This window comes from Mytilus trossulus, chromosome 1 (genome assembly GCF_036588685.1).
Source record: "Mytilus trossulus isolate FHL-02 chromosome 1, PNRI_Mtr1.1.1.hap1, whole genome shotgun sequence".
Classification (NCBI taxonomy): domain Eukaryota; kingdom Metazoa; phylum Mollusca; class Bivalvia; order Mytilida; family Mytilidae; genus Mytilus; species Mytilus trossulus.
Window position 1 is genome coordinate 78,619,407 of NC_086373.1, and position 26,310 is coordinate 78,645,716.

The 26,310-nt window shown below is 31.1% G+C and overlaps 1 protein-coding gene across 2 annotated transcripts; it reads left to right on the forward strand.

Annotated features, from left to right (window-relative positions):
* Positions 1-802: 802 nt before the first annotated feature.
* LOC134686204 (ankyrin repeat, SAM and basic leucine zipper domain-containing protein 1-like) lies at positions 803-26,069 on the forward strand. Of its 2 annotated transcripts, none has more exons than XM_063545884.1 (12): positions 803-971; positions 14,389-14,584; positions 14,914-15,036; positions 16,856-16,970; positions 17,211-17,322; positions 18,097-18,231; positions 19,385-19,506; positions 19,926-20,058; positions 20,448-20,563; positions 21,190-21,307; positions 21,588-21,692; positions 25,667-26,069. In XM_063545884.1, exons 1-12 carry the CDS (start codon positions 825-827, stop codon positions 25,847-25,849), a joined length of 1,605 nt encoding a protein of 534 aa, XP_063401954.1. In that variant the 5' UTR covers positions 803-824; the 3' UTR covers positions 25,850-26,069. The 2 variants fall into 2 exon arrangements, with proteins under 2 accessions (XP_063401954.1, XP_063401960.1); XM_063545890.1 differs by having other exon boundaries at positions 803-965.
* Positions 26,070-26,310: the final 241 nt, after the last annotated feature.

The window sequence follows — 26,310 nt, forward strand, 5'->3', positions numbered from 1 at the left end:
AATTTCTACTAGTTATATGTGTCTGCCCAGACATATTTTACCAGGACAAATTTACCTCTTATAGATACACCGAAAAATTGAAGTTTATATAGTCAACGGCTGTGTGTAACTTTGTCAAAGGCTTTTGCGAAATCTATCATGATTAGATCGTTTTTAATGTTTTTGTCGTTATTTTAACAAAGCTGGTGAATTAGTGATATTATTTGGGATTCGCATGACTCGTCTATTTGCCCTGAAGCTGTGTATAGCAGGTCATAAAGTATTTTGTTGGATTCAAGGTGTTTCATGATGTTGCCTGTAATTATGTGCTCTAATAATATGCAGGAAATACATAGACCCTTAAATAAGAGAAAATTTATTCATATAATAGATTTCGATTTTTTTTATATTTATATGTGAAGATACGTTTTCAAAGGTGGGGTGAGTTGGCAGAAGTAAATTTAAAGGGATTTAACCTCTTTGATCAGTGTGCGATCTATTCAAGTTAACATGTTTAAGTGGGGCGAGTATACAAGAAATAAGTGGGTTTTTTTCCGAAACGTTTGGTGAGTTGGTGAAAAAGAGGGGCGATTTGATGTGGGGCCATTTGCCATTGGGGCGAGTTGTCTTACTCAACCCTACCCCCTCAATTTTTTTAGACACGTTTATTCCAGGTCTCGCTTACAATGGCTTAGTAGTCCAAATTATTCATATTTTCAAATCGCAGGGTTCATCCTTTCTTTCCTTTGTGGAGTTCTTAGATTCAATAAATATATAAAAAAAAAATCCTCACATTTTTGCAAATCGAGGTCAGTACCCTCCGCCAGGTTATAGGTCATGCAAAGATGGCGAGCACCATGGACTTTTCCCCCGGTGGTGCCGAAGACGATTTCGACGACGACGATGATGATGGATTTATCCTAGGCTGTGACAACAATCATATAAATTATGACCATCCAAATGCTTCACAGTGGAGCAATGGAGATGTAAATGTAATTTATCTTTGTTCCATTAACCCTGAATCTGTAACATCAAGATTTTTCCTTCCAAGATTTTAAACTTTTGTCCAATATTCAACACCCAAGTTTAAAGAGAATATAGACATATGGGCATTACAGGACTTCTACTTGTGTCAGTTCAACCTCGTTTAAGTTTGGGTCCATTGTATAAATGCTCAAAGAGTATGAGAAGGGGGCGTTACATTTGTTTTGGTAAGTTTTTATTGTTTTGTTTATGCATCAACTCTCTGCATGATCTACATAATATATGTAGTCTTTTTCAAGTCAAAATGTCTCTCCCTATCCTAAATGCCCTCATTTTTCATTTGCAGTCCAGATAACCTGCCTTTTACCCTGGTCTAGAACCTACAATGTACCTATGGCTATCATTTGCCTATGGTAGAAAAAAAATAAAAATAGCTATAACTTTTGGTATAAACTTTTCTGAGCGCTTACATTTTTTTATACATCATTGTATATGGTAAACAGAAAAAAAGTCACAGGATAAAATGTCACAATGTCCCTAGGAAAAAAGTCACAGGAAAAAAAGTCGCAAGTAAAAAAGTCACAATTGCTTTAAGTAAACTTATTTGTCAGAAATATGATGAATGCAATGAATAATTAAACTGGAGTTTTTGGATGCATTGAAAAAAAGTCATAATATATTTGTATCGGATTACTTACTTAAGTTATGTTAGTGGTTAATTTTTAAAAACTATAAAGGAATTATATATACATGTATACTTATAAAAATGTATTGGAATAAATACTGTTCTTTTTTTTCAAAATTGACTTTTAACAAAACTAATTGTGTCCTTTTATTTAATATTGAGCATAAGTTGTATTTCATTGATATTGCTTCCTACGAAACAGGAAATGAAAGGTCTTCAAAGGGGGAAGGGGCGCCCTGGGGAAGGTGCCACAAGAAGCCACACATCAATATCAACAGTCCCTAAATATATATATCTATAAATACTAAGCTATTATTAATGACAAGGAGTTGTATGTTTAACACTTAATTACGGAATACTTATCTTTATAAAAATCAAAAAAACATGTGGTCAAGTTATATACTGAACTTCTAACTTGTATTCAAATTGAAGGAAATGTTGCTGTTAAACTCACATCTCTTTCATAAGAGATATAAAACAAAAATAATTACAACAAATCCTTGAAAACATGTATCAATATAGTACACCAGCATGTGTACATGTACATGTTCCATTTAAATGTTTTGCGATTTATATCTAAATTTTCAAAGCTAGTCGTATAAAACGAATTAAAAAATGTCTTATTTCCAAACAAAATATCTATTGGGAATGTTTCCAGGGTTGGCAAAAACCCGGGTTTTATGAGTATTGCCCAGCCCAGTGGGAAATACTGGTAAAACCCAGGTTTTACTGGGTTTCAGTGGGTAATAATGGGCAATACTGGGTAATATAAAATACTAGTCTGAATTTTATAGAGGATTCAGTGATCAAATACAAATTTTATACATTTAAGAAATATATAAACCTTTGGTGTTTGTCTGCATTGATAAAACTGTAAATCATAAAGCCAAAAACTGTTTTTTGGGATACGATTGCTGTCAAGCAATCTGTAGACTTTTACCATTGACCCTATGATACACTCCCTCACGTCATTCGTTTTATTCTAAACATTCAGCAACATCTCAGATTCTTATGATTGTCTTGCTTTAAAAGGTAAAAACAAGCAAAACAATTGAACATAAACAACTTTCCTGTAATGTTTTACTCATAATCTTCATGTGTGACATTTTCCTTTACTTATATGCGTGTTTTTAACAATACGGAAAATCAGAATTAAACAGTATTTATATTTAGTGTTTTTATAAATTTAGAAACACGTCAGAGGGAATTCCCAAATTTTGATAACTTGCGAGAGTTCTCTGAAAGCCGATCGATAATTATATTTCTGTCACAAGAACTGAAGTGGAGTATTTCTATATTTTACCGTTATGAAACTGATATTTGATACTGTACTCTCATAAAGAAATGGAGAACCATTCATCATATCATTTAATAAACGTTCTTGTTCCAAATAGCAAGTCGCGGTTTGTTTATGTATTAATGCCCATGCATGGTCTCACTAATTAGAGACAAAAAGAATTGTAGAGACAAAAAGCGTCAAGAAGCGACAAGAAGAATAATATTAGCAACAAGAAACTATTTAGCGACAAGAAAACATTTTTTTTATTTATTTTACTTATTCGAAATAAATATTAAAAAAATATGCAAAAGAAAACAATTTGAACGACAGAAAAGTTAATTTTGATAGGGAAAAAATGAAACTTGTAAATCTAATTCAGTTGCTACATTTATTTACATGATATTTTATAAGGTATCACAGGAAGTATTACCTTTACCCTGTCGTTTTATGGTATTACTTTTACTTGTGTTTTAGAACAATAATATATTTTGTCTTTTTTTGTTGTTTTTAAAACTATTTTTGTACAATATATAATTAACTTGCAAAATGCATTATTTGTGCATAATTGTCCAGAAAATACATACACAAATTGTGAAATACAAATTTTGCAAGAACTGAAATCAAACAAGAGGAAAACATAATTAAAATGTGAATATTTTTCATCATTTTATTTAGTGTATTGTCTCATTTAACGATATTTATCATGTTTATGCATGTAGATTGAAGATTAAAGGAAACTGATGACAATCTTGAGTTTTCAACAGGTGTTCACTATTCGGTACAATAATTGTATATTCTGATGCGTGTAATTGATGAAGGTGTTAATGGATGTTATTGTAGCAATTAAACAAAGGACACACACCTAGTTAATCTCATTTGATGCTCTTAATTGTGTATTACCTTAGAGTGAAGCCACATCTAATGTTGGTCCTATCAGGAAAAAATAATTGTACAGTTAGGATGGAAATAATATTTGATGTTTTTGTTTTATTAAATCCTTCAAAAGGAAGGTGACAAATCTTTGTTTTTATTTTCATTTTATAGCGTTTACATTTCCTTTGCTCTTACACATGTTTACTTTCTTCATCTATCAATATGATAATAAAAAGAACACAATCTCTTCCTTGAATTTTTTTTTTTCTTCATCTTTCAATATAATCCTAAAAATTATTTTGATGTATGTGATAAAAAAATGTATTCTTGTCGCTAAATAGCTTCTTGTTGCTTTTTGTCACTAATTTTTTTTCTTCTTGGCGCTTTTTGTCGCTAATTAGTGAGACCCCACATGCGTGTAGTTTTCCTGATTTCAAGGGGTATCAGATTGAGTGATTCCCCGCTTCATTGATTAATTTGAAACTCATGGGATTCTTTCTATGTCTGTCTGCATATGGAGGGCTATTGTTGTTGCATAATTTTAAATCATATGCATAATTTAAATTAAAATAAATGTTTCATTGTAAAAAATACCTATAACACCCCTTCAGCAGAAATGGAATCTTCCATATTATCGTTTCGAGTTGTCTCCCTTTTCGAAGTATTCGTCAAGAAGAATCAACTCGTTAATGCCGATAAACGTCGTATTATATTAAGAACGATCTCAATGTAAACAGAGGAGTGTGTACGGAAAGGAGTCATGCCCTCTGACCCAAAGGAACTTCAATAATTAAAGAGTAAGAAATGGGGTTCCTCCTAAACTGGTCCGCCGTTCTATATAGCTTCGCACCGAATGTCAGTGTAGCGATAAGTGAACACAACAGGGGTCCAGTTTAGGGTTCCTCCTAGAATTACGGTGATAAGATACGGAAGCAAGTTAACTCGTACCACGGCATTGGAACCAAAAAAGTTAACTGGTACTACTGGGAAGTCGTACCATTCAGAAAAATATATTAAAAAATATGATGTTTTAAGGGTTTCTGTTTGTAAACTTAATAGAAATAAAGTTGAATTACTTGAATTTTACACAGGAGTTAAATGAAAACTTAGACAAAAATAAAGAATGTTTTAAAGCATTAATGTTTTAACTGATCTTTCAAACTAGAACATAGGCGGATCCAGCCCCCTCCCCTTTTTCGTGGAAAAAATTTGGTTGATTATAAAGGGAATCATTGAAGCATGACTGGAGCAGGCCCCCTCTTAGGTCAGTCAGCGGGCTCCCCCTTAGGAAAAGTTCTGGATCCGCCACTGTAGAACTTAATCCAGAGGAAAGTTAAAACATTGCTTTAACTGTACCTTATTAAAATTGAACATGTTGAATATATATATATCCAATTTAAGTTAATTAAAGCTGTAATCCATGATCACAAATTGAATGCTATGTTTACAATTGTTGAAAGCCATGTGCTTTTTTTGCGGGGAAAATGCGGACCCCCTTAACAGGAATCAGTCACATTTCATTGTTATTTATAGACAGTAAAAATAATTTTGGCAATCATTTTGACTAACTGCTAAGATTTAATTATTCATGAAAAATTTTCTTCGGGTGAAACAGTGTTGATACTTTAATTATCTACATCTGCGACAGTATTTTCTATCCAATATACAAGGAACATTAGCTACAAATTGGTCATTGTACTTTCAAATTATATGCATTTTACAGACTTAAGAGGTATTGGGTGAAAGTAACATATATCATGTATATTCATCATTTAACACCATTTGAATGCATTTAAATAAGTTGGTACGAGTTAGCAATGGTACGAGCTTGCATTGGTACAAGGTTTTTTTAGTGGTACGAGTTTACAATGGTACAGGATAACTATAATTCGATAAAACACAATAAGTACATGGCTCATACACTTGTAACGGGGATTGGCTATTCTTTAAGTTGAGTGACTATTCAGATTGTTACATTTTGCATGTGCAGTTGAATTAGTTTAGAGAATAATACAAAGGCTATCCAGCTATACCAGGGTTACTGGCCAAAAATGCTTGAGACTCACGCATGTTCATGCTTTTTTGCGGCAGTATTCTTGAATCTATTTTTTTCCTCTTTGGTCTTTTCAATTTTGGCCAAATCTCATGCATTTGTATAATGAAAATTTGGCAGAACTGCTATACATGTGTCAATGAAAACTATGGCAATCGTATCCCTCAGAGCATTCTGCTCTTTGATTAAATTAATATAACTCCTATTCAGAATTAACAATTACATGATGCAAGAAAAATTACATTTAAATAGTGTATATATAATTATTATTATATGTACTGTCACTAATTAGTAAGTAATTATTCTGATTAGAATGCAGATTTGTTTATGTAACAATAATCAGTCCTTTCAATTTTATAAGTGTTAATGGCATGACCCCATGGGTGTTTATTTAGCAATATGACAAGTGTATGAATCAGCGTTTTGCATTTGCGCCGATCTGCATTTCATTTGCGCCGATTTTTTCTTTCATTTGCGCTGATTTTTCTTTTCATTTGCGCCGATTTTTTTACAGGTAAATACAGGTGAATAGATATATTAAGAGGATGTGGTATTAGTGCTAATAAGATTACTTTTCATCCCAGTCTTTGAAGACCTACTAGATACATTTCCAGACTTTTTCCTTGCCGTACCCGTAAGTTCTTAAGCCTCCGTCTTTTGGTCAACTATCACATGTTTATGTTCTTTCTGTGATTTGACAATAGTTTCCCCATTTGAATCCGTTGTGACTCATGCTTTATTCGAATTAGTGGTACATTGGTACGATATATTATTTTTCAGGACACTGACCTCTCGAGATGTATTGCCGTCGATGATTAAAGATTTGAATCCTCGGGTCGTTTAAGTGAACAATATGTCCATCGTGTAACAACAAAGTTCTAGAACAATATGAATAAAAAAAACTTTAAAATGGTTAAGTTTTATAAATAGTTACTTGTTGAATGGATGGAAAATTGTCTCATTAGCACTCATACCACATCTTCCTGTATCTATTAAACATAAGTGAAAACGTTTATAACCAGATTCACCAAAATACTTTCGATGTATAGTACATACAAAAGACATAAGAATTATTTTTTTTACCTGTAAATCCAATTAGAAGAAATGATAAAATCGGCGCAATTGAAAAAATGAAATCGGCGCAAATGAAAGAATGAACATTTTCAAAATCGGCGCAAATGTCATACGCCCGTATGAATGTATAACATTTAAATTAACAATTCATTTAAGCATGCAATAATTTTTTCTTTCAAAGTATGGATTATTGAAACAATTCTTGGTAATTTACAAGGTTTCCTTAAATGTGAAAATCTTGTATCCCGGCTACATACAATGAAATTGAATTTTTAATTCTTTTAGAAATGACTGTCAATAGTTATCTGTATAAAAAGTATATATTTAGCTGTAATACTATGAAACTACACCAAGACTTTACTATTTTATATTAAAATAAGCTTAAAAAATCATATTGCCCAGTAATGCCCAGTATTCCTAATTTCTGGGAGTATTGCCCAGCTCGGGAAAACCCGGGTTTTCCCACCCGGGAATTCCCGGGCGGGTAATACTTTGCCAACCCTGAATGTTTCCCAATTTATTCATATATCATATATGTGCGGCTTTATGACCATTTCCATAAAAAATACAAATTGGGAATGTTTCTCCTGTTAATGCATGTATGTGAAGACCATATAACTATTTTGCAAAAAATATATATTGTGACTTTTTTTCCTGTGACCTTTTTTCCTGTGACTTTTTTTCCATGACTTTTTTTCCGTGACTTTTTTTCCTGTGACTTTTTTTCCAACATTATTAAGCTTGTATATGTAGTGGTCAGACTGAGATTTTTCAAAGGATCAATGTACATGTAGCTGGGTATCCATTTGTAAAAGTCTCTGAAAGCACTGTTAAATGGTACCAAAATTATAACACCAGGGATAACACTGTTGTTTTTGTGTTTACCATGTTTACCACTATTGTATTAGCAAAGGTGAAGGTGTTGCTGTTTAAAGATATTATGTGTGGGTTTTTTTTGTTTTTTTTTACACTTTAACATAATTTCAGGATTTATTTGAGATAATTAATAAAAGGTTGTAATTAGCAAAATAATATCTGCAATAAAGTCAGACATACACATGTCTAAAAATTATCATTATTTTGATTTCTAAAATTAATTAAATGCCCTTGTCTATTTTCTTGATATTATGGTAGACAGTTTGAAACTTTAAATAGCTAGTGACAATTTGATACCTAGTTCTTGTTTTGTCTATTATTTGGAATCGATATATATTTTTATTTTGAAGTACAACTTGGTACATGTTCATGAAATACAATTTACATGTACATGTACAAAATGTATTACAATTTTAAGCAAAAGAAAAATAGTCTGCAGGACTTATATTTGACAGATAAGTCAATCAGGCTCTCATGAATTTAGAAGTGTTTATTTTAATGGAAAAACTAGTGAAATATTGATAAGGTACCTGGATTGAGTTCAATATCCTGGAAGCTACGTAGCTGCTATCAATATCCATGTAGCAACTATTCTATAGCTACACTTTCAATAGTCAAAATCTATGTAGCTACTACGATATTAAACTCAACCCAGTACTCAATTATGATGCAGTGGTGATACAATAATTTTTAAAGGCAGTGCTTTAAGGCCTGACTTTTAAGTCATGAGGTTCATCTTTTCATACGCAATCCATGCTGGGGGTCTTTTGGCCAGAAATAGATCCGGAAATGTTCGAATTTCTCCTCTTCTTTTTATGGTATGATATGGTTTTTGTTTCTTTCATTTACATTGGGGACTAAAGAAACGATCAGTGTGTATTGTTCGTTTTATAGAACTTGTTATAAGTGTGTATTTTGCATTATAAGCAGTCAACCTGACTACAAACTATCAATAGTTGTATATTCCGTGTGGAAAGAGGTCGGGTCAATTTCAAGTGTTATCTGACATCTAAAGATTCTTTAATTAGTTCAGACGTTGATGTAACAATGAAAAGTCGACTGAACATGATTAATGTTGCATCTTCTATAATTCAAAGCGGAATTCGGTTTATGAACGAGAAACCGTAAAGCGTTTTCAATTTCGGTATTAGTTATGTATGTTATCTACGTATTATCCTGGTTCCCGGTACTACGTTCCGGGTATTAGCTATTTGATATATTTGATGTGTAACATTACAATCGGGTACCAGCCAATCTACGTGTGTATGTGTACATGATTTACCGCCAAAATGACCGACTTAAAAAATAGTCCATAAACGTTCCGTATAATGATATGCAAATTCATAATTAATCGTAACTTTTTTTTATCTTTGTATAATTAATATAACAAAATGGATTCCACAAAATTGAAAATAGCATTATTTTACGAGGAGTTCTCATATTTTTTTCACTTCTGGGCGCAGTAATACGTATGTTTTGAAGAAGCTCGAAGAATTTGACAAAGTGAATTGAGAAGGAAACGGATAGATATACGTTCTTGCTATCAGGTAAAACAATTTAAATGTACAGAACAAACACATTTACTTCACACAAATAGTACAGGCTTAAGCTTTTTATTGTCTAGCTTATACACGACTGTAGTCAAGTGTTTAAACGACGGCTGTGACCTACAAGGTACGGGTCATACTGGGTCAAGTCTAAATATGTAAACACATATCCACGTGCTATTAGGTAGAACGCATCGTAATGCAATATCTACAATTTTTCCTCCTTTATACATCGTTTAACCAGATATATTTCTCCTTTTTACATCGTTTAACCAGATTTATTTCTCTTTCAAATACACTTAAACACGGGTTGTGTGTACGTATCTTTTCTAGTGTTTTCTTGTTGTTATTAAAGTTCATTTGTTGATGTTTAGAAATTTTTGAACGACTGAACACAGGAGTGAATGAATGCAACAATTATATATACTGAAGACTTGGGCTGTACAATGATAGTGTACGTATATCATACTGATAATCATTCTAGCAGTAATTATGTTAATGTGGTAAAGTGTTATTTTAGGATATATGTATTTTATATATAAGTAATACTGTAGTATTATATTGTTGCATGGTTAAACTATACGGAGTGTATATTTCAGGTTCGCTCAGGTGTGACTTTTATCAGGTGTTTCAATTGTGTTTTATTGGTATTGATTAGTGGTCAATTTCTTTGGCGGGAACTTCACATTTCTACATGGTCACTTTGTGTAATGGACACCATTTTCATTGTCAAGTAAATTGTAATATTATATTCTATTTGGAGTTTGGTTTTCCTATTTATAAGGTCAGTTATTCTTCTTATACTAATATATTAATTATCTATCCTTCTAATTATATGTATACATGATTTACGAATGTTATGAATAAATGCATGTTTGAATGATGTGTAGATGTGATATGTAAGTGTAATAATAGAAAACTTAAAAGAACTTTAAATCTCTTTAATAATTGTGCTTTTATGGTTAAAGCAGTAAATTATATAAAACAGCTAAATTTCAGTAAATGGATTAAACTATTGAGTTTTATGGAATGAATGTTTTATAATAATTTCAGATATTAAATAAAGTCATAAATTGATAAAGATAATAACTATCTTATTTTGATATGCAGATTAGGTTAGTTATGAATTTAATATTTGTACTGCAGGTATATTCCATATTGATGACCCACCATGTCGGCATCAACCTGATGTGATTGTATTCTTATTGTGTTCAAGCCTTCACAAATACCTGTGAGGTAGGTTATGTTATGTTGAATCTATGTGCGTTTTGCTTATTGTATTGTCTGTTCTAGAAAGTGCTTTATGCTTTGTTTGCACATATGTTCTGGCTTTGCATGTATATGTTATTTTTAAATATGCTTATTTAAATTTGGTATTTAACAGTTCATTGCATTACTGTTATAATGTATTACTAATGCATCGACATATGCATTATGATTAGATTTGGTATTTAGATGTATTCATGAGACAATAGAATTGGAGATCACTATTTCCGACTTAATGAAATTATATAGTATTCTTTTATTATTAAAATGCTTGGAAAAGTAAATAGTTTCCTTGTTCATAATTGTTAACATAATGTTTTAAATCTTTTATATAGTTACTTAATTATATAACATCCATTAATATAATGTATTGTTATTACAGGGTGTTTATTTTGGATTACAATATAAATGAAATAAAGAATCCATAACTTTATATTGTCTTGGTGTATTCATTTGCCACGAAACAAGACTACATTAATTTAGGATTTAATGTTAATGACAGGAATTCATGAGCTATGCCTCAGGCTTTCTGAAAAAATATCAATGACAATGTAAACAGGAACAAAACATTGACACGAATGATGCTCTCTTCTATGTTATATAGTTATTTAGGTATATGTGTTGCACAAGTTTCAATTAAACTTAAGTTATAAAACTTTTTTTCAGGGCACAAACCCACTTTAAAGAGACTTGTCTACTGCCATACCCATCCTATTTTCATGCACCATTTGCAAGCAAGAGACTGAATGGTTTGCAAAATTAAAAATCAGGACGGTGTCCAATTAAAACAAAAGAACTAAACTGGATGAATATTGTAGGAGAAATCTAGACATGCTAGAGGAAAGTTTTGATTTGTGAAATTGGTTTTCCTGAAAAGTCATTCATCCTAGCCTGCAGAAAGGAACTATAACTGTCCACCACCAACTGACGAGCTAATGTTGAGCTTCACATATGGAATTACTCAAATACCATCAATGTCTATGTTTTCAGCACAAATTTCACAATTTATGACACAGCTGTGCTTTTTTTTATACCGTTAAGAGTTGTATACCAAATTTTATTTTTTTATCAATAAATATATATTATATTAATTGTGTCATCTAAGAACAAAGTCTTGTATTTTGCCAAAAAGATGCATACTAGTGAATGAAAGTGGTGCAGTTCATTTTGCTTTGGTATATAGAATTGAATTACAATTGTTCATGTTATTGGAATGCATATAAAAATAAGGAGATGTGGTACAATGTATATGATATTTAGTGAGTTTATCAAGCAAAAGTGAATAAGAAATAGTTATAAGCAGTTACAGGTACTACTGTACAATCTCAAACAAGGAGAAAAACTCATACCGTAAAGAGAATTTCATATTTACAAGTAAGTTTTGTTTTTGCGTTGAATAATTTTCTTCTATTGTTTTAAATGCAAATATGGGAAGTGGTTAAAATGCTAATGAGACAGCTGTTATGGCCACAGAGCCTCTTTTTCATTCATACCGGTAGATTTTGCCTGGAGTAAGAAACATATCTGCCAACTTTTCAAAATGCACATGGGGGTTTTACGTGAAAGACGGTTCATATATAGTCATACAAAACCTTCAAGGGGGCCTTCAAATGGAAGCAGGACAAGTCGCCCCACTGGCTAATCGGCCCACTTTTTCAAAAAAACACCACAAACTGATTTATCAAATCACCCCACATGTGAAATTGGTTAAATCATGTTTAATATTACTCCTGCCAACTCGCCCCACATGTGAAATTGGTTAAATCATTTTAAATCAGGGTTCTCACTAAGGATTTTTGAAGGCGAGTCCAGGGACTCGTCATTTTTGGCCACGGTGAGTCATGGTAACTGTGTTCAGTTTATACAAAATATTTCAATATTGATGTATTTGTGGACTCACCAGTTTTGAAAATGGTGAGTCCAGACAGATTTTGTTGAGTCCAGGGCTCATGGACTCGCCTTAGCGAGAACCCTGTTTAATATTACTCCTGCCAACTCGCCCTACTTATAAAAAAACGGTAATTTTTAGATTAATATATATATATGTATAACTAAAAATAAAAACTCGCACCACTTTAATGAAAACTAATCTACACAGAATACAAACAAACCGAAAATTAATTTAATTACTATTATTGATATATACTGAAGAATAAATGTAAGTTTTGAAGCTTAGTTATTTGCATAACAATTGAAAAGAAACCTGTTAATTGTATCATAATGCAATATAAGGAATTGAACTTATATTCAATGGGATAACATCTTTTTCCATACGTGGGGCGAGTTGGCATTACTAAATTCATCCTGTTTAATAATATATTTATCTAGATTTCACCGATTTCCATTAGGTGGGACCAGTTGGCAAGAGTTATATTAACAGAATTTAACTTATATACAATGGGATAACATCTTTTTACATAAGTGGGGCGAGTTGGCATTACTAAATTCTTCCTGGTTAATAATATATTTATCTAGATATTATCGTTTTCTATTAGGTGGGGCGAGTTGGCAGGAGTAATATTAACGGGATTTAACACAGTTCACAAGTGGGGCGATTTGGTAATCCAGGTTGGGGCAGGTTTTTTTTTAAAGTGGGGCGAGTTAGTGAAAAAGTGGGGCTATTTGCTAATGGGGCGATTGTCATGGATTCCCTTCAAATATATTCTAATGTGGTTTTTGGCTTCTTCTTGCATTAACAAGCTTATAGCCATTGTTGAATTAATTGTTTTCTTTAAATAGTCGACAAAATTGCTCTTACAAAATTTCCATTTGGGAGCCTCGAGCTCGATGGGGGAAATACTCTGCAAATATTGACAGTTGGCAGGTATGGTCATCAAAAAAGTTGACATGTTACTATGTACATTTACCATTATGTTACTTGATGTTCTTGCTATACACACAGTACAGAGACTAGTCAATCTTTGTGAACTATTTTTTTATGGGAGTCATAGAATATGCGTATACAATCAATAATTAAAAATAGTCTATTTATATTGAAAAGGAAAAGTTCTTATATGTCTAAAGAAGAGGGACGAAAGACACTAAAGGGACAGTCAAACTCATAAATTTAAAGCAAACTGACAAGGCCATGGCTAAAAATGCATTTCATGGCGAGGCACAGAAAATATACTGTAAACAGTAGACTATAGATACATGTATACGTGAACTAAGGTACAAAAGAACTCTAAATCTTAAATTCTACAAACCACCTCTGTTCTATGGAAGATAATGATATAACTGGACTAGAAATACACACAACCTGTAATTAACTGCCTTTACAGCGCTTTCGCGCTTTGATTTTTTTATTGGTTATTCATGCAATCAAAACTATGATACTGACTTGATATCTAAAGCTACCAAGGCTTGTCACTACCTTTTTGATACACAAAATATAGTGATTGATCATAACATACTAAACATCCTATCCATGAAAATTTCCATAAAATTTATCAGTGTAATATATGCTCAGATATTCAAGTGACAAAACGATGTTACAACTGTCAAGAAAATTACATATCTTTTGCAAGGTTCTGTTTTAAAAATATTAATGATGTCCTTTTAAAATTGGAGTTATCTCCCATTGTCCAGTTGACAACCAATGCTTTATTGACAATGCATTATTTAATTTTACTTCCCACTAATAAATTAAAGCAATTTTTTTACCCTTCTGTGCTTACAAGCTGAAAAAATTCTGGTTTCTGTACACCATGAGTTTGATTTTAAACTTTAATTGAAGTATTTAATAAATACATTGTATATGCTTTAATTTCAGACAAACAATAATTTTCAACAGCCAGATAATGTTGGGAAAGGTGGATTTGGAGCACCTCAAAAGAAAGCTGCTCAGAAAAATGTCCCAGATAAGGCTAACCAGAAGAGGCCAGTCAACAGAAAACTAGGTGTTGATGATTTCAGAATGGCTATCACTAGAGGAAATATGGATGTCATCACAGAATCTGTTGCTAATGGTACAAACTTATCTTTTTGTTTTTGTCTCGCCTGCAACATTTGTCACCGAATTCGAGACATAGGGTTTTTATTTGGTTGTGGCAGTGGCAATGTAAACTATTTGTACAAAGCATTATAGTTCAGAAAGGTAGATGCTTCATACCTTATATGAAGTTACCATATGTTATCATATGGAGTTTGTGTTGTCCTATCTAACGCATTAGACTCCATCAATCAATCAACGTTTCATTTTTGAATTTATACAATATGATAGTTTGTATAATATATATAGTTTGTATATAGTGTGTAACTGTGTATCCACTACAACATTATGTTTTCCCTCTTTCAGGTTTTGATGTTAATACTGTATTGAAATGTGGTTGGACTGGATTGATGTATGCAGCCAATTCAGCTAACAAGCAGATCGTAGAATTTTTGGTGAACAAAGGAGCCAATGTTAAATGTCATCATGGTAAAATATTGTAATTATCACCTACTGTTTTCAATATTTACTGAAACATGATTGCATTTTTTTTTATCAATAGCCTGTTTGTAATAAAATCTGTAGATTTATTCTTGTTTTGTCATTGTTCATGATACCTTTTTGAACAAAGTTTTATAATAAATTTGATTGGAAATTTGTAAAGATTGGGGATATGTGCCTCAGTGGTCTGAAGATTCAGTATTAAGGTGTTCTAGACTAAAATAAATTTAGGGTGGTTGTATGTGATGAAAATTGAGATTATGTTTGATTTTGAAAACGTTCAATTTTGCCATTCAAGAGTTATTTTTCTCCATTGCTTCATAAAATGTGACATTGATAAAAGTGACAAGAACATGGTGTGCAGTCATATTTGAAGTGCTTTGGCATATATTAAGTTTATAATTCCTTAAAAACCAAGTCATTTTAAGTTTATTTCTGTAATGAATTATATCCAAAATTACTTTAAGCATTTTGTAGACATTTAATGACTACAGATAACAAACTAAGACACTCAATACTGATTTCTCTTTTATATGTCCAAAGACTACTATTTAATTTGATATTGAAATTTCCATCAGAATAAGAATCAAATGAAAACTTCAAAGTTAATTTGAGTATAAAAGATAGGTAAACAGAAAGTGAAAGTTCTTTTTCACATTTTACTTTCACTTTCATTCTTATTTTCACTATCAGTTTTACTTTTACTTTCTGTTTCAATTTTAACTTCTACTTTCATTTTCCTTTTTAACATCTGTCATTTTAAAGTTTGTGAACAGGATTACGATACTAGTAGTTCACATTTAAGGATTTTTTTTAATTTCCATATCCTGACAATCCCAGTTTCTTCAATCACAATAAAAAGAAGGGGGCATTAAGTGGTAACCTTATTTTTCTCCCCCTCTTTTCATTTGTTTAAGTAATGGTTGGCCAAATAATTTGAAATTTAATTGTTTTGGTTTGGTTTTTGTTTGGTCAATTTTCTTTTTAAAAAACTCAAGTTACCCCAAATTCTATTTCATTAAAAGTCCTGCAAAATATGCATTAAATATTACATTTGTCATCCGTGAGTTATCTGTGATATAAGTTATATCTGGTAAATCTTTATTTTATGAGCCTTTTAAAGTTATTTGGAGCAACAACGGCCAAGTATTCTAAGAATATCATCTATAGTGATAGGAAGCTTGTCAACTCAGATGTTGAGAGTTTAAACTGTACATGTGAGATGTGTTTGGCTCCAATCTTAACTTAAAATTATCTCCAGTTTTCCTGCCAAAGGACCATTCTGTTTCCTCCCTCAATATAAATGGCTACCATGGTGAATGTTGTTACTGACCAGTAAACACAGGTTGAGTTTGACTTGTTGGCAGTTTCTGAGTTATGAATCTGGACTAAGCAGATAATAGATATTTAAATTTAAATAATAAGGCTTTGGAACTTACTGTGACTTTATAAGTTTCTTGATTATGCCAAAGGTTAGGTTTTATAATTTACATGTAGGGCACCTTTAATCATTCAGTAATCTCATAGTACTCTCAACAGTTTCAAATCCATTACAAGTTCAAACTTTAAATTGTAGATATTCTCTTTATTTGAAGCTGAGCAGACAAAAAGGAACACAATGGCTAAATTCAGATCAGTTTATATATTGTGTGTCTCCGTGTTCTCATATATATATAAGAGTGGACCCCTGGAAGCTCATTGGAGTAGGAATAGTGCCATTGTATTATCTAGCAGTGTCTAATATATTTAACAAGGAAGTCATCAAATGACAATTTCATAACATTTTGATTTTCTCACCTTATTTTAGATATGTTTAATGTACTGATGGCAGCATGTTCATCAACAAACAGTAATCAAGAAAACGTATTGTCCTGTGTAACAATACTTATAGGTGCAGGGGCAGATGTTAACAGTCATGATAGGTAAATATATAGTCCTTTGTTATATAAAAATAAGGAGATGTGGTGTAAGAAAACCATATAGTCAGGTAGTATGGTCCTATAATGAAGGTATAAACCAAAAATGAAAGTATGTTTAAAAATTTATTAAATAGCGTTTTTTGAAGTTTGAGTACTGTATACTATCCTGTATCCACTTGTTCTTTTCATAGAGGCTTATAAATTGTAAAGATATTTTTTAAAAGTCTGAAATGTATATTTCAGGTACCACATGTCGCCATTGATTTATGCTGCCAGGGAAGGGAGAGAACTTGTAGTAAAAGAATTATTAGAATGTAGTGCAAATGTTAATAAACAAGATAGTCGAGGCTGGTCTGTAAGTAGAACATTTGTATATAGCAGTTATTTATGTATAATTATGTTTATATAAATAAATAAATTCTTTGCTATTTTGTGAAAAGATGTATGTTATTGAAATTATGTACTGGTACCCAAATTTTTATGCCCCACCTACGATAGTAGAGGGGCATAATGTTTTCTGGTCTGTGGCTCCGTTCGTTCATTCGTCCGTCTGTGCGTCTGTCCGTTCAGGTTAAAGTTTTTGGTCAAGGTAGTTTTTGATGAAGCTGAAGTCCAATCAACTTGAAACTTAGTGCACTTGTTGCTTATGATATGATCTTTCTAATTTTAAAGCCAAATTAGACTTTTGACTCCAATTTCATTGTCCACTGAACATAGAAAATGAAAGTGGGAGTTTCAGGTTAAAGTTTTTGGTCAAGGTAGTTTTTGATAAAGCTGAAGTCCAATCAACTTGAAACTTAGTACATATGTTCCCTTTAGTATGATCTTTCTAATTTTAATGCTAAATTAGATTATTACCCAATTTCATGGTCCATGGAACATGGAAAAGGATAGAGCAAGTGGGGCATCCGTGTACTTTAGACACATTCTTGTTTTATCATCTTTTATATTGTGTTGAACCCATTCTCTAGGAGTGGGGGCTATATTGTTGAGAGAGGATAAATATCATATTGCACAGTGGTGGAATGTGTTTCTCTTATGATTTTAGACAATATACAGACAATCTTAATCACATTTCATTATTAAAAGATTTATTGTTGATGTAAAACAAGTTTTCCTTCCACTTTAGGCACTGAGTTGGGCTGTTAGTAAAAACCATGTGAATGTTGTGAAGGCTTTGTTAAAACGTTCGCCTGATATGAGTATAAAACAATGTGATGGACAAACACCTTTGGATCTAGCTGTCTCACAACAAAATGATGAGGTAAGAAGATTTTACTGAAAACCTTTAAGGGACATTTTTATACCCCATTTATGATCATTAGGGTTTTCAGTCTGTGCATCAGATTGCTGTGCGAATGATAGTGTGATTTGGGCATCTGTGTACTATGAACACATTCTTGTATTTATCTGGCCTGCAGTGAAAGTCACAGAAGTGAGGCATAGGCCAGCTGTTTCTGGTGTCGGGTGTTATTAAAGTCTGTGATCAGGTCAGATTCCACTTATGGTAAATCAATTATAGTTGGCCATGGTATATATAATTTAATAAACATTGGTACATTTGAAATCCACAGTGATTTGTTGATGCCATATCCTAGGTTAAGTCCATTTCTGTTTGAAATTTTGCATTATTTACATTTTTAAAAAAAGTTTGTTATTAGGTCACTTTAAAGGGAACTGCTTATAATTAGCCAATGACATTAAACTTTCAGCTGTACACCTTGCAGGATTAAACTATATAAACTATATAATCTTGGTTGTAGTCTATTGTACCTCTTTACCATGAACAATGGTCAAATCATATAAATGTTATTCTTTTATAATTACATTAGATGTATGTTTCATTATAATACTTTATTTTAATTGGCTAACTGCACATCACATGTTATTCCGTAAGTAATTGCATCACTCAATAACATTTTTCATTCATGATAACACGTGGTCCCACAATATAGTGCACAGGTGAATTAAATACATAAATTATAAAATTTGTGTTTTCATGATCATAGCTAAAAATGTAATTATAAGTATTGAATGCTTCTTTTTGTAACTTTATAGGGTTGTAAAAGCGTTGACCGTGCGCACATTTTTAGTATGAAGCGCTTCTTACAAAATGTACTTCGGTCAACGCTTTTACACCCCAATAAATTTACAAAATGAACCATTCATTTCTTAAATATTAGTCAGTGGTCAAAACAAATTTCCCCTCCAAAAAGATGCAAAAACTGATAAAAAAAAAAGGATTAAAAGCAACAATTTATTTATAGTCTCGTCCACTAAACATGAATTCTTAATTGTTAATTAGCCAAAAAAAAGCCACTATAAATAAATGTGAAGCAAAATTATTATTCGATTATGATTATATATTACTTACAAAGAAAGTGTTAACTAACACTTCAAATATATTGTTTTGACAGCTGGTAGCATTGCTTGGAGGAGAAGCAAAATCAAACCATATAGAAGTTACGTTAGAGTCAATGGAAATCAAAGAGCTTGTGTATGATGATGAAATTTATGATGAACTTGGTATTGACCAACAGTGAGTAGTGAAAAACTTTTAATATCTTCCGTGTAATATAAGCCCATTCTCTTTAAAATATGGAATTGAGTTTTATACTGTAAAATAACAAAGTGTTTTAGCTATTTTCTACCGTGATATATAAGCCCATTGCCAATAATCAAGCAATTGATGTGGAGAAAGTTACAGAATGAAGAAATGAATGAGGATTTTAATGACCTTATTTAGTTGGATTTAAAACTTCTAGTGTTAAAAAGGGGAAACTTAGATAAAAAAAAAATAATTCAGAGATGAATAGATGAGAAGAAGCTTTTAAGGAATAATGTTTAGAAAGTGTATTTGAGGGAATGGATTTGTTTTAACACTATTAATGAATAAGATTAAAGAATTAATAAAATAAAACTCTTAGTATAATTTTTCATGTAATATGTATATTGTAGATCTGTGGTAAAGTATGGAGAAATGGAATTATTTTTGTGTGGTTTAGACTTAAGTCGTTACATAAGCTTGTTTCAGCGGCAACATCTAGACTTTACCACAGTATTGCATATGACAGACGAGGACTTGATAAAGGTGAAATTTCTTTACAAGACAGTACAAAACATATATAAAACTTGTGTCAGAAAGTCATATAAATATCAGTAAATGTTTTCTTATTTTTGATGATTTAGAAAATAAATTCTTATAAAATTTTTGAAGCCCATAATTATGTTAACCTTTAAAAAAGCAAAGACTTGCGGGGATAGAAAAATCCTTGTTTCAACCTGATATCGATGAATATTATTCAAATAAGTGAAGAGAACGAAATTAAGTAAACCATAGATGGCTAATTGTGAGGTAAAGTATCCTTGAATAAGATGATTTACAGTCCTTTTTATTGATGTAAATCTCTGCTAACAATCATATAGAAGTGACAAAAGTGTCTTTATTTAGTGTTATAGATGAATCTTTATTTTTTTCAGATGGGTATTCATCAAATTGGTGTAAGAAAGAAGATATTGGATGGTATTAGAACTGTTCATAAGAAAGAATGGGAGACAACAAGTCTCCAACAAGTACAATACAACAAACAGATAAGGTAAGGGAAATAACTCTTCTGATAAGTGTATGTTATTTAAACTTCACTGTAGGGATGGGGCTATACTGCAATTACTTCTTTTCTGTCCAACACATATCTCTGGCAACACTGACTATATATTTGGTCAGCAGCCTGACAATGATGAGTTGTAACATGTGAGCACTGTTCAGATGTGTCAGAAGTTAACTTCCTGTTTTTCTGATACTTTCATTTTCTAAACTAACCCAATGAGGGTTATTTCAATATTTTTTTGGTAGGGTTGTGTCATTTTTGTCTAATGTCAAAGTTAATTACTATTTATTTGTCTCTGTTCAATAACTTTGAATATCCTATAGATTTTTGGTATGCCACTGAAATAGAATATACTTCTAACTTAATTATCAAATTATCATCTTTATTCCAATTGGGAATTAAAATTCCTAAATCTGACTTTCATTGATATAGTATGATGAGATGGCATTAAGGAATACATACATTTTCCTATTTCATTTTTCTCATATCTCTGTATTTCAAAATATTTTTTTTTTAGAAATTTATGTAAAAATAATTGTTAGATATTACTGGCATATTACTCTGTCATGTATAGCTGAATATAAGCTGATAGCATGTCACTTTGTCTTTTATAGCTGTGCTGAATCTATTGCCATGGTAGCTAACATCAGTAAACATTGTAAATATATTGGAAGCACAACTGGATATATAAGGGACCAGATTTTAAAGAATCCAGAAATTCTAGATGTTCAGGTAAATTTTGTTTAACTTTTTACAAGAACTATATCGTCCTGAATATGCATGAACTATTTTCCACTGGACGTTAAGCAACCAATAATCAAGCAATACAAGAACTATAAATGCAAAAAAAATCTTCAGAAATTTTGTTTTTTGTTTTAAAGTTTATCTTTGAAATCTTGTGACATCATACAAGACTCTGTAAACAATCATTTACCAGAAAAAATTTATCTCTGTAAAATCTGATATTACCATACCATATTCTTATTATTTTTAACACTTTTATTTTACACAGGATGGGACAGGACCTGAATTACTCTTACAACATACAGATGATACAATGAAAAATGTACAGTCGCTATATACAGAACTACAGAAACTTACCAGAACTTTAAACTTGGTAAATATTCTATATTCATTGTTTTAAGAATGTCTTAGTGTGAGATTTTGTTCTACTTAATTTTATAAGACAATGTTGAAAACTATATTACACCAAAAAACTTCATCCCCTAATAAACAGCATTTGATTATTACATAAGGTTTATGTCAGATCAAAACTGTGTGACCACTTCCTGTTAAAAAACGTTACAATTTATTCTTATATATAAGACTACAGCAAAATTAATCAATCTGAAGAATAAATAATTTTATGAACCATACCTTCAGTCCAAATTTTATGTGTGCAGGTGTATTTTTTTCAACCAAAGAAGTATGTCAATAAAGTTTCATCACTATATATGGTATATAGTACAACATTAATTGGCTAATCTTATGAAATCAATATTTGTGGAATTGGAAATTGTCCTTAAATTTATATAATTACTTAAAGGGATAATTCGCGATTTTTCACTTTTCATCTTATTATGTTCATAATACCATAAAAAACATATTCACCAATTTTTATTTTGATATGAAATCTAATAAAGAAGAAAATTGGGAATTATTAATTTTATTTTTTTGAAACTTCCTGACTTATGTGACGTAGTTTAAGTCTTTGGTGCATGCCGGGAGTGAAAATATCTCATTTAAGTCTTGTTCGTTTAACCATCTAATAACGCGATTTAAAGTGCATCGACGACTTTTGGTGTAGCTATTAACCAACGAAAAATAAGTGATAGCCATGCAACTTTTAAAATTAGATCATGTGGATTTTTTAAAACGAATTTAATAATAAAAGTAAATCATACCATAGAACATTTATATGATTATTTTTCTAAAAATGCTTTAAAAAAACATATGAAACTGACATGATCGATAGTGTATTAAAAATACATGTTTGTATTCTGACCTTTTTGCTTCATTCCATCAATCATTTTCACTTGCTTGTACAGTGGAAACAATAAAATGTGTATTGTTTTGTGACACCTAAAGAATGTGGAATGCGTAGTTCAACTCAAGGTAATTAAAAGATTAGCATTATGTAATTCTAATCTTTTGATCCTCGTTCAGTGAAATCTAGGCGTCACGGTTCACTGGCATTTCAGGTGTGAACAACATTTTTCATATCAATTGTAAACGGGAGTCAGACAAAGTTTCAGACACATGAATGTAAAAAAAAAAAAATTAAAATTAATTAACAGGAATAATAAGATCGCACAATAACTGGATAGCTGTTGTATATTTTTATATTTTGCATAAGATCACCTTTAATGAATTATGACTTTTGATTATTTTAGTAACGATAAAATACTGAATTATTTTAATCAAGGATTTGTTTAGTTAACTATACAAATCCTTGTTTTAATTGAAGTATTTATAAATAAAAATAGCCTTCTAAACACGAGTTTATGAACTAAAAAATGTACTATTTCAAATTAGGATCGGCAGCCTTAAATATTTCAAACTGATCATTAACAATTGCAATTATATATTTAAGTCCATCCAAAGTGATCTTTAATTACCTATTTATATTTAGGAATTAATGTGCTCATCAAAATATTTTAAATCCCACAACACATGAATACTTCAGATATTTGAAAAAAGATGTTTTAAAAAATTGACAGGCAATTAAATTTCTAATTGGAATGGAGTCAACAAATTACGAACAGATATGCTTTCAAGTGTGAAAAACATCAACAAAATTTATACATAATCGGGAATGTCCTTCTTAAAATACTCTTCGTCTCACACCGTAACCATATATAATCAGAGACATATAATACATGTCTCTGATATAATACTTTAGCTATTTGACCAACGATGTATTTAAAAAAAATGAACGAATTAATTATCATCTTTCCCTATTTTTTAATGTAATTATAAGTCTGTTTCAACTGGCAAGAATACCACTAAAGCGGACAACCAGTTTATTCTTTAAATTGCTGTCATTGAATATCAAGAGAGAAAATAAATCCCGAAATTGATTTGAAACTTTGATACTCTATAGTTTTCCTGGAAAATTTCACATCCCTCGGTATTAGCAGAGACATATATACATGTATATATGTCTCTGGTATTTGTGTACTTCTAGTTGCGTATATACATGTATTACATGCATGTCGGAACAATTGTGATGATGACGAATTTCTTCCTTTTTTCGAGAACAATCTAATTGATATATAAATGTCCATAGCTTCATCTTCTTTTTGGTATACAATTGTCTATCGACATTTGATGATAACATACTGTTGGCATACGTGGAATTGTCATTTTACAAAACTTTTACCCCAATTTACGCAAAATGTATGTTTCTTTCTTATGTTCTATGTATACATGTATACATTTTAATTTGCGCTATAGTTCCGTAACTTATAATCCAGGCGTATATACGAATGGTCGACAAGTGCGTACATTTTTTTAAATCAATATTATTAGCCTTCACCATTGACAACGAGTATATATTACATTTTACCAAATTTACCCTTGGAAAAAATACGTATATAGATTTTTATTTCATCAAATCTGTTTGGTTTTTTTTGGTATTATTTATATTTTTATAAATAATTTTCTTTTCACCAGAAATGTTATTCATAAACAAGCGTATGAGAGTAGTAATATCACTTTCGGACACGCAAGATAGAGATGTATATTATACATCTAATATAGCTCAAAATGGAAAGTTATAAGTTATCGGCCGTGTACACTTAGCAATACACTAAGAAGTGAAACGATGCATGAATTTGCAAACTGGACAGGAAATCGCTTGAATACTTGGACGTGTCACCTCACACCCCCTACAATACCTTTGGGAGTAATACCTTTAGCCATGCGGGTGATCAGTGGAGCGAAGATCCTAATTTATTTGAATAAAGTTTATTACATAAAAGAATTATGAACTAATTAGATTTCCGAAAACAATTCAAGTTTCACGGAAGACTTATTTATGATTTGAAATTTTGGCTTTTTCACTAATTCCTACATTATCAGTCTAAAATAACAGATTATGGTTATTTAAAAAAAAAAGAAGAAAATTTTCCGTATCAAGTTAGTTAACTAGTTAACTAGTCGGATAAAACAACCGTACGAGTATATATTACATTCGTTTTCCGTATCAAGTTAGTTAACTAGTTAACTAGTCGGATAAAACAACCGTACGAATGACGGAATATCGACACGCAATTACGACTACGTCGGGTTACTCTAGTTTTGGTCCTTAGACATATCGGGACTGCAAATCGGAGAAGGTGACAAAATGGCTGAGGGCAGAGAATTGATACTCTAAATTAAAAATCGATGGTGATCTCTTATCTAGCAGAATAAAACTTTAGTATCTATGAATTTGAGCATTTTTATGCAGAATAACATAATATCAAATTTTTTTGTGAAGTTTCCCTTTAAGCTTTAAAATTTGAAGAAAAGTTGTAAATATAGATTTTTTTGTATGAGATTGCTTATGGCAGTACATGTAGTGTCATGTTTCTGGTCTGGATATCGATATATCTTTCCTTCAATATGATATTAAGACCTGTACCAGGTTAAAATTCTGGTTACAGTAGTTAACAATGAAGTTGCAGTCACATCAATTGACTCTTAGTACTCCCGTTTTATTAATATGTGAACTTTTAAAATATATCCCAAATCATGGTTCATGGTCTACTGAGCGTAGAAATGAGATAGTGCGAAATAAGTAATTTGGTTAAGATATTTAAACTTTAAGCTGTAGTCTTTTTAAATTGAAACTAAATGCACATGTTCCTTGTTTATGCAACTTTTAAAATTATATGTCAAATTATAATTTTAACCCTGAATTCATGGGTCAATGAAATTATTTTCATCTGACAAAGAGAGCAAGGCATTAAGTCCTATGAACACATATACTTGTTTAAAATAAGATCAAAGGATAAAACACATACTAAACGTTAGTTTCAGATATGGTTAAAGAGTAATTTTGATGTATAGTAATAAAAATTATAATATGATGTTGATATTTTTTAGCAATTGAAAAGAAAAGACTTTAGTCCTCCAGATCTCGTTACTTTAAAGAAGAAGAAAAGTGGTTTTAGAAAAAGACGATTAGTAGGTGTATGTTGTGTGACCTTTATAGTAGCACTAGCCTGGTGGAAAAAACAACCTATATTGGACTTTATATCACAGTATGATCCAGTCAATATAGTTTAATACATTAATTTTAGTTTCACAACCCTGTACAAATGAAGTTATAAGATAGAAGGATAAGATTTGCAGCATAAGTGGGACCAACGCTTTTTCATAAACCTGCCAAATTTGTTTTCATGATCATGTCAAGATAGTGTGTTTGTAGAGTGTGATAGTTTTAGAAGGAAGTTGTTTATTTTGTTTTAGTGATTGGAATGTTTATTTTCACAATCGTTATATTTTGTGTCATGAAACATTGTTTTATTTATAAAATGTGTTTCTTGATCATTAATTCTTTATTTAGGATATTATTGTGTTACCTTAGAAATAAGGCAACATGTTTTCTTTTGCGCATTTGTGTGTTTGTCCATCTAAATAAAACTTAACTAAATCAAAATCATTAATCACCAGTTGAGATCAGTCTTCACTTTCTTAATATCTATCATAGAATTGTCTCTTAATCTTAGTTTTCCCTTAGCAAATTA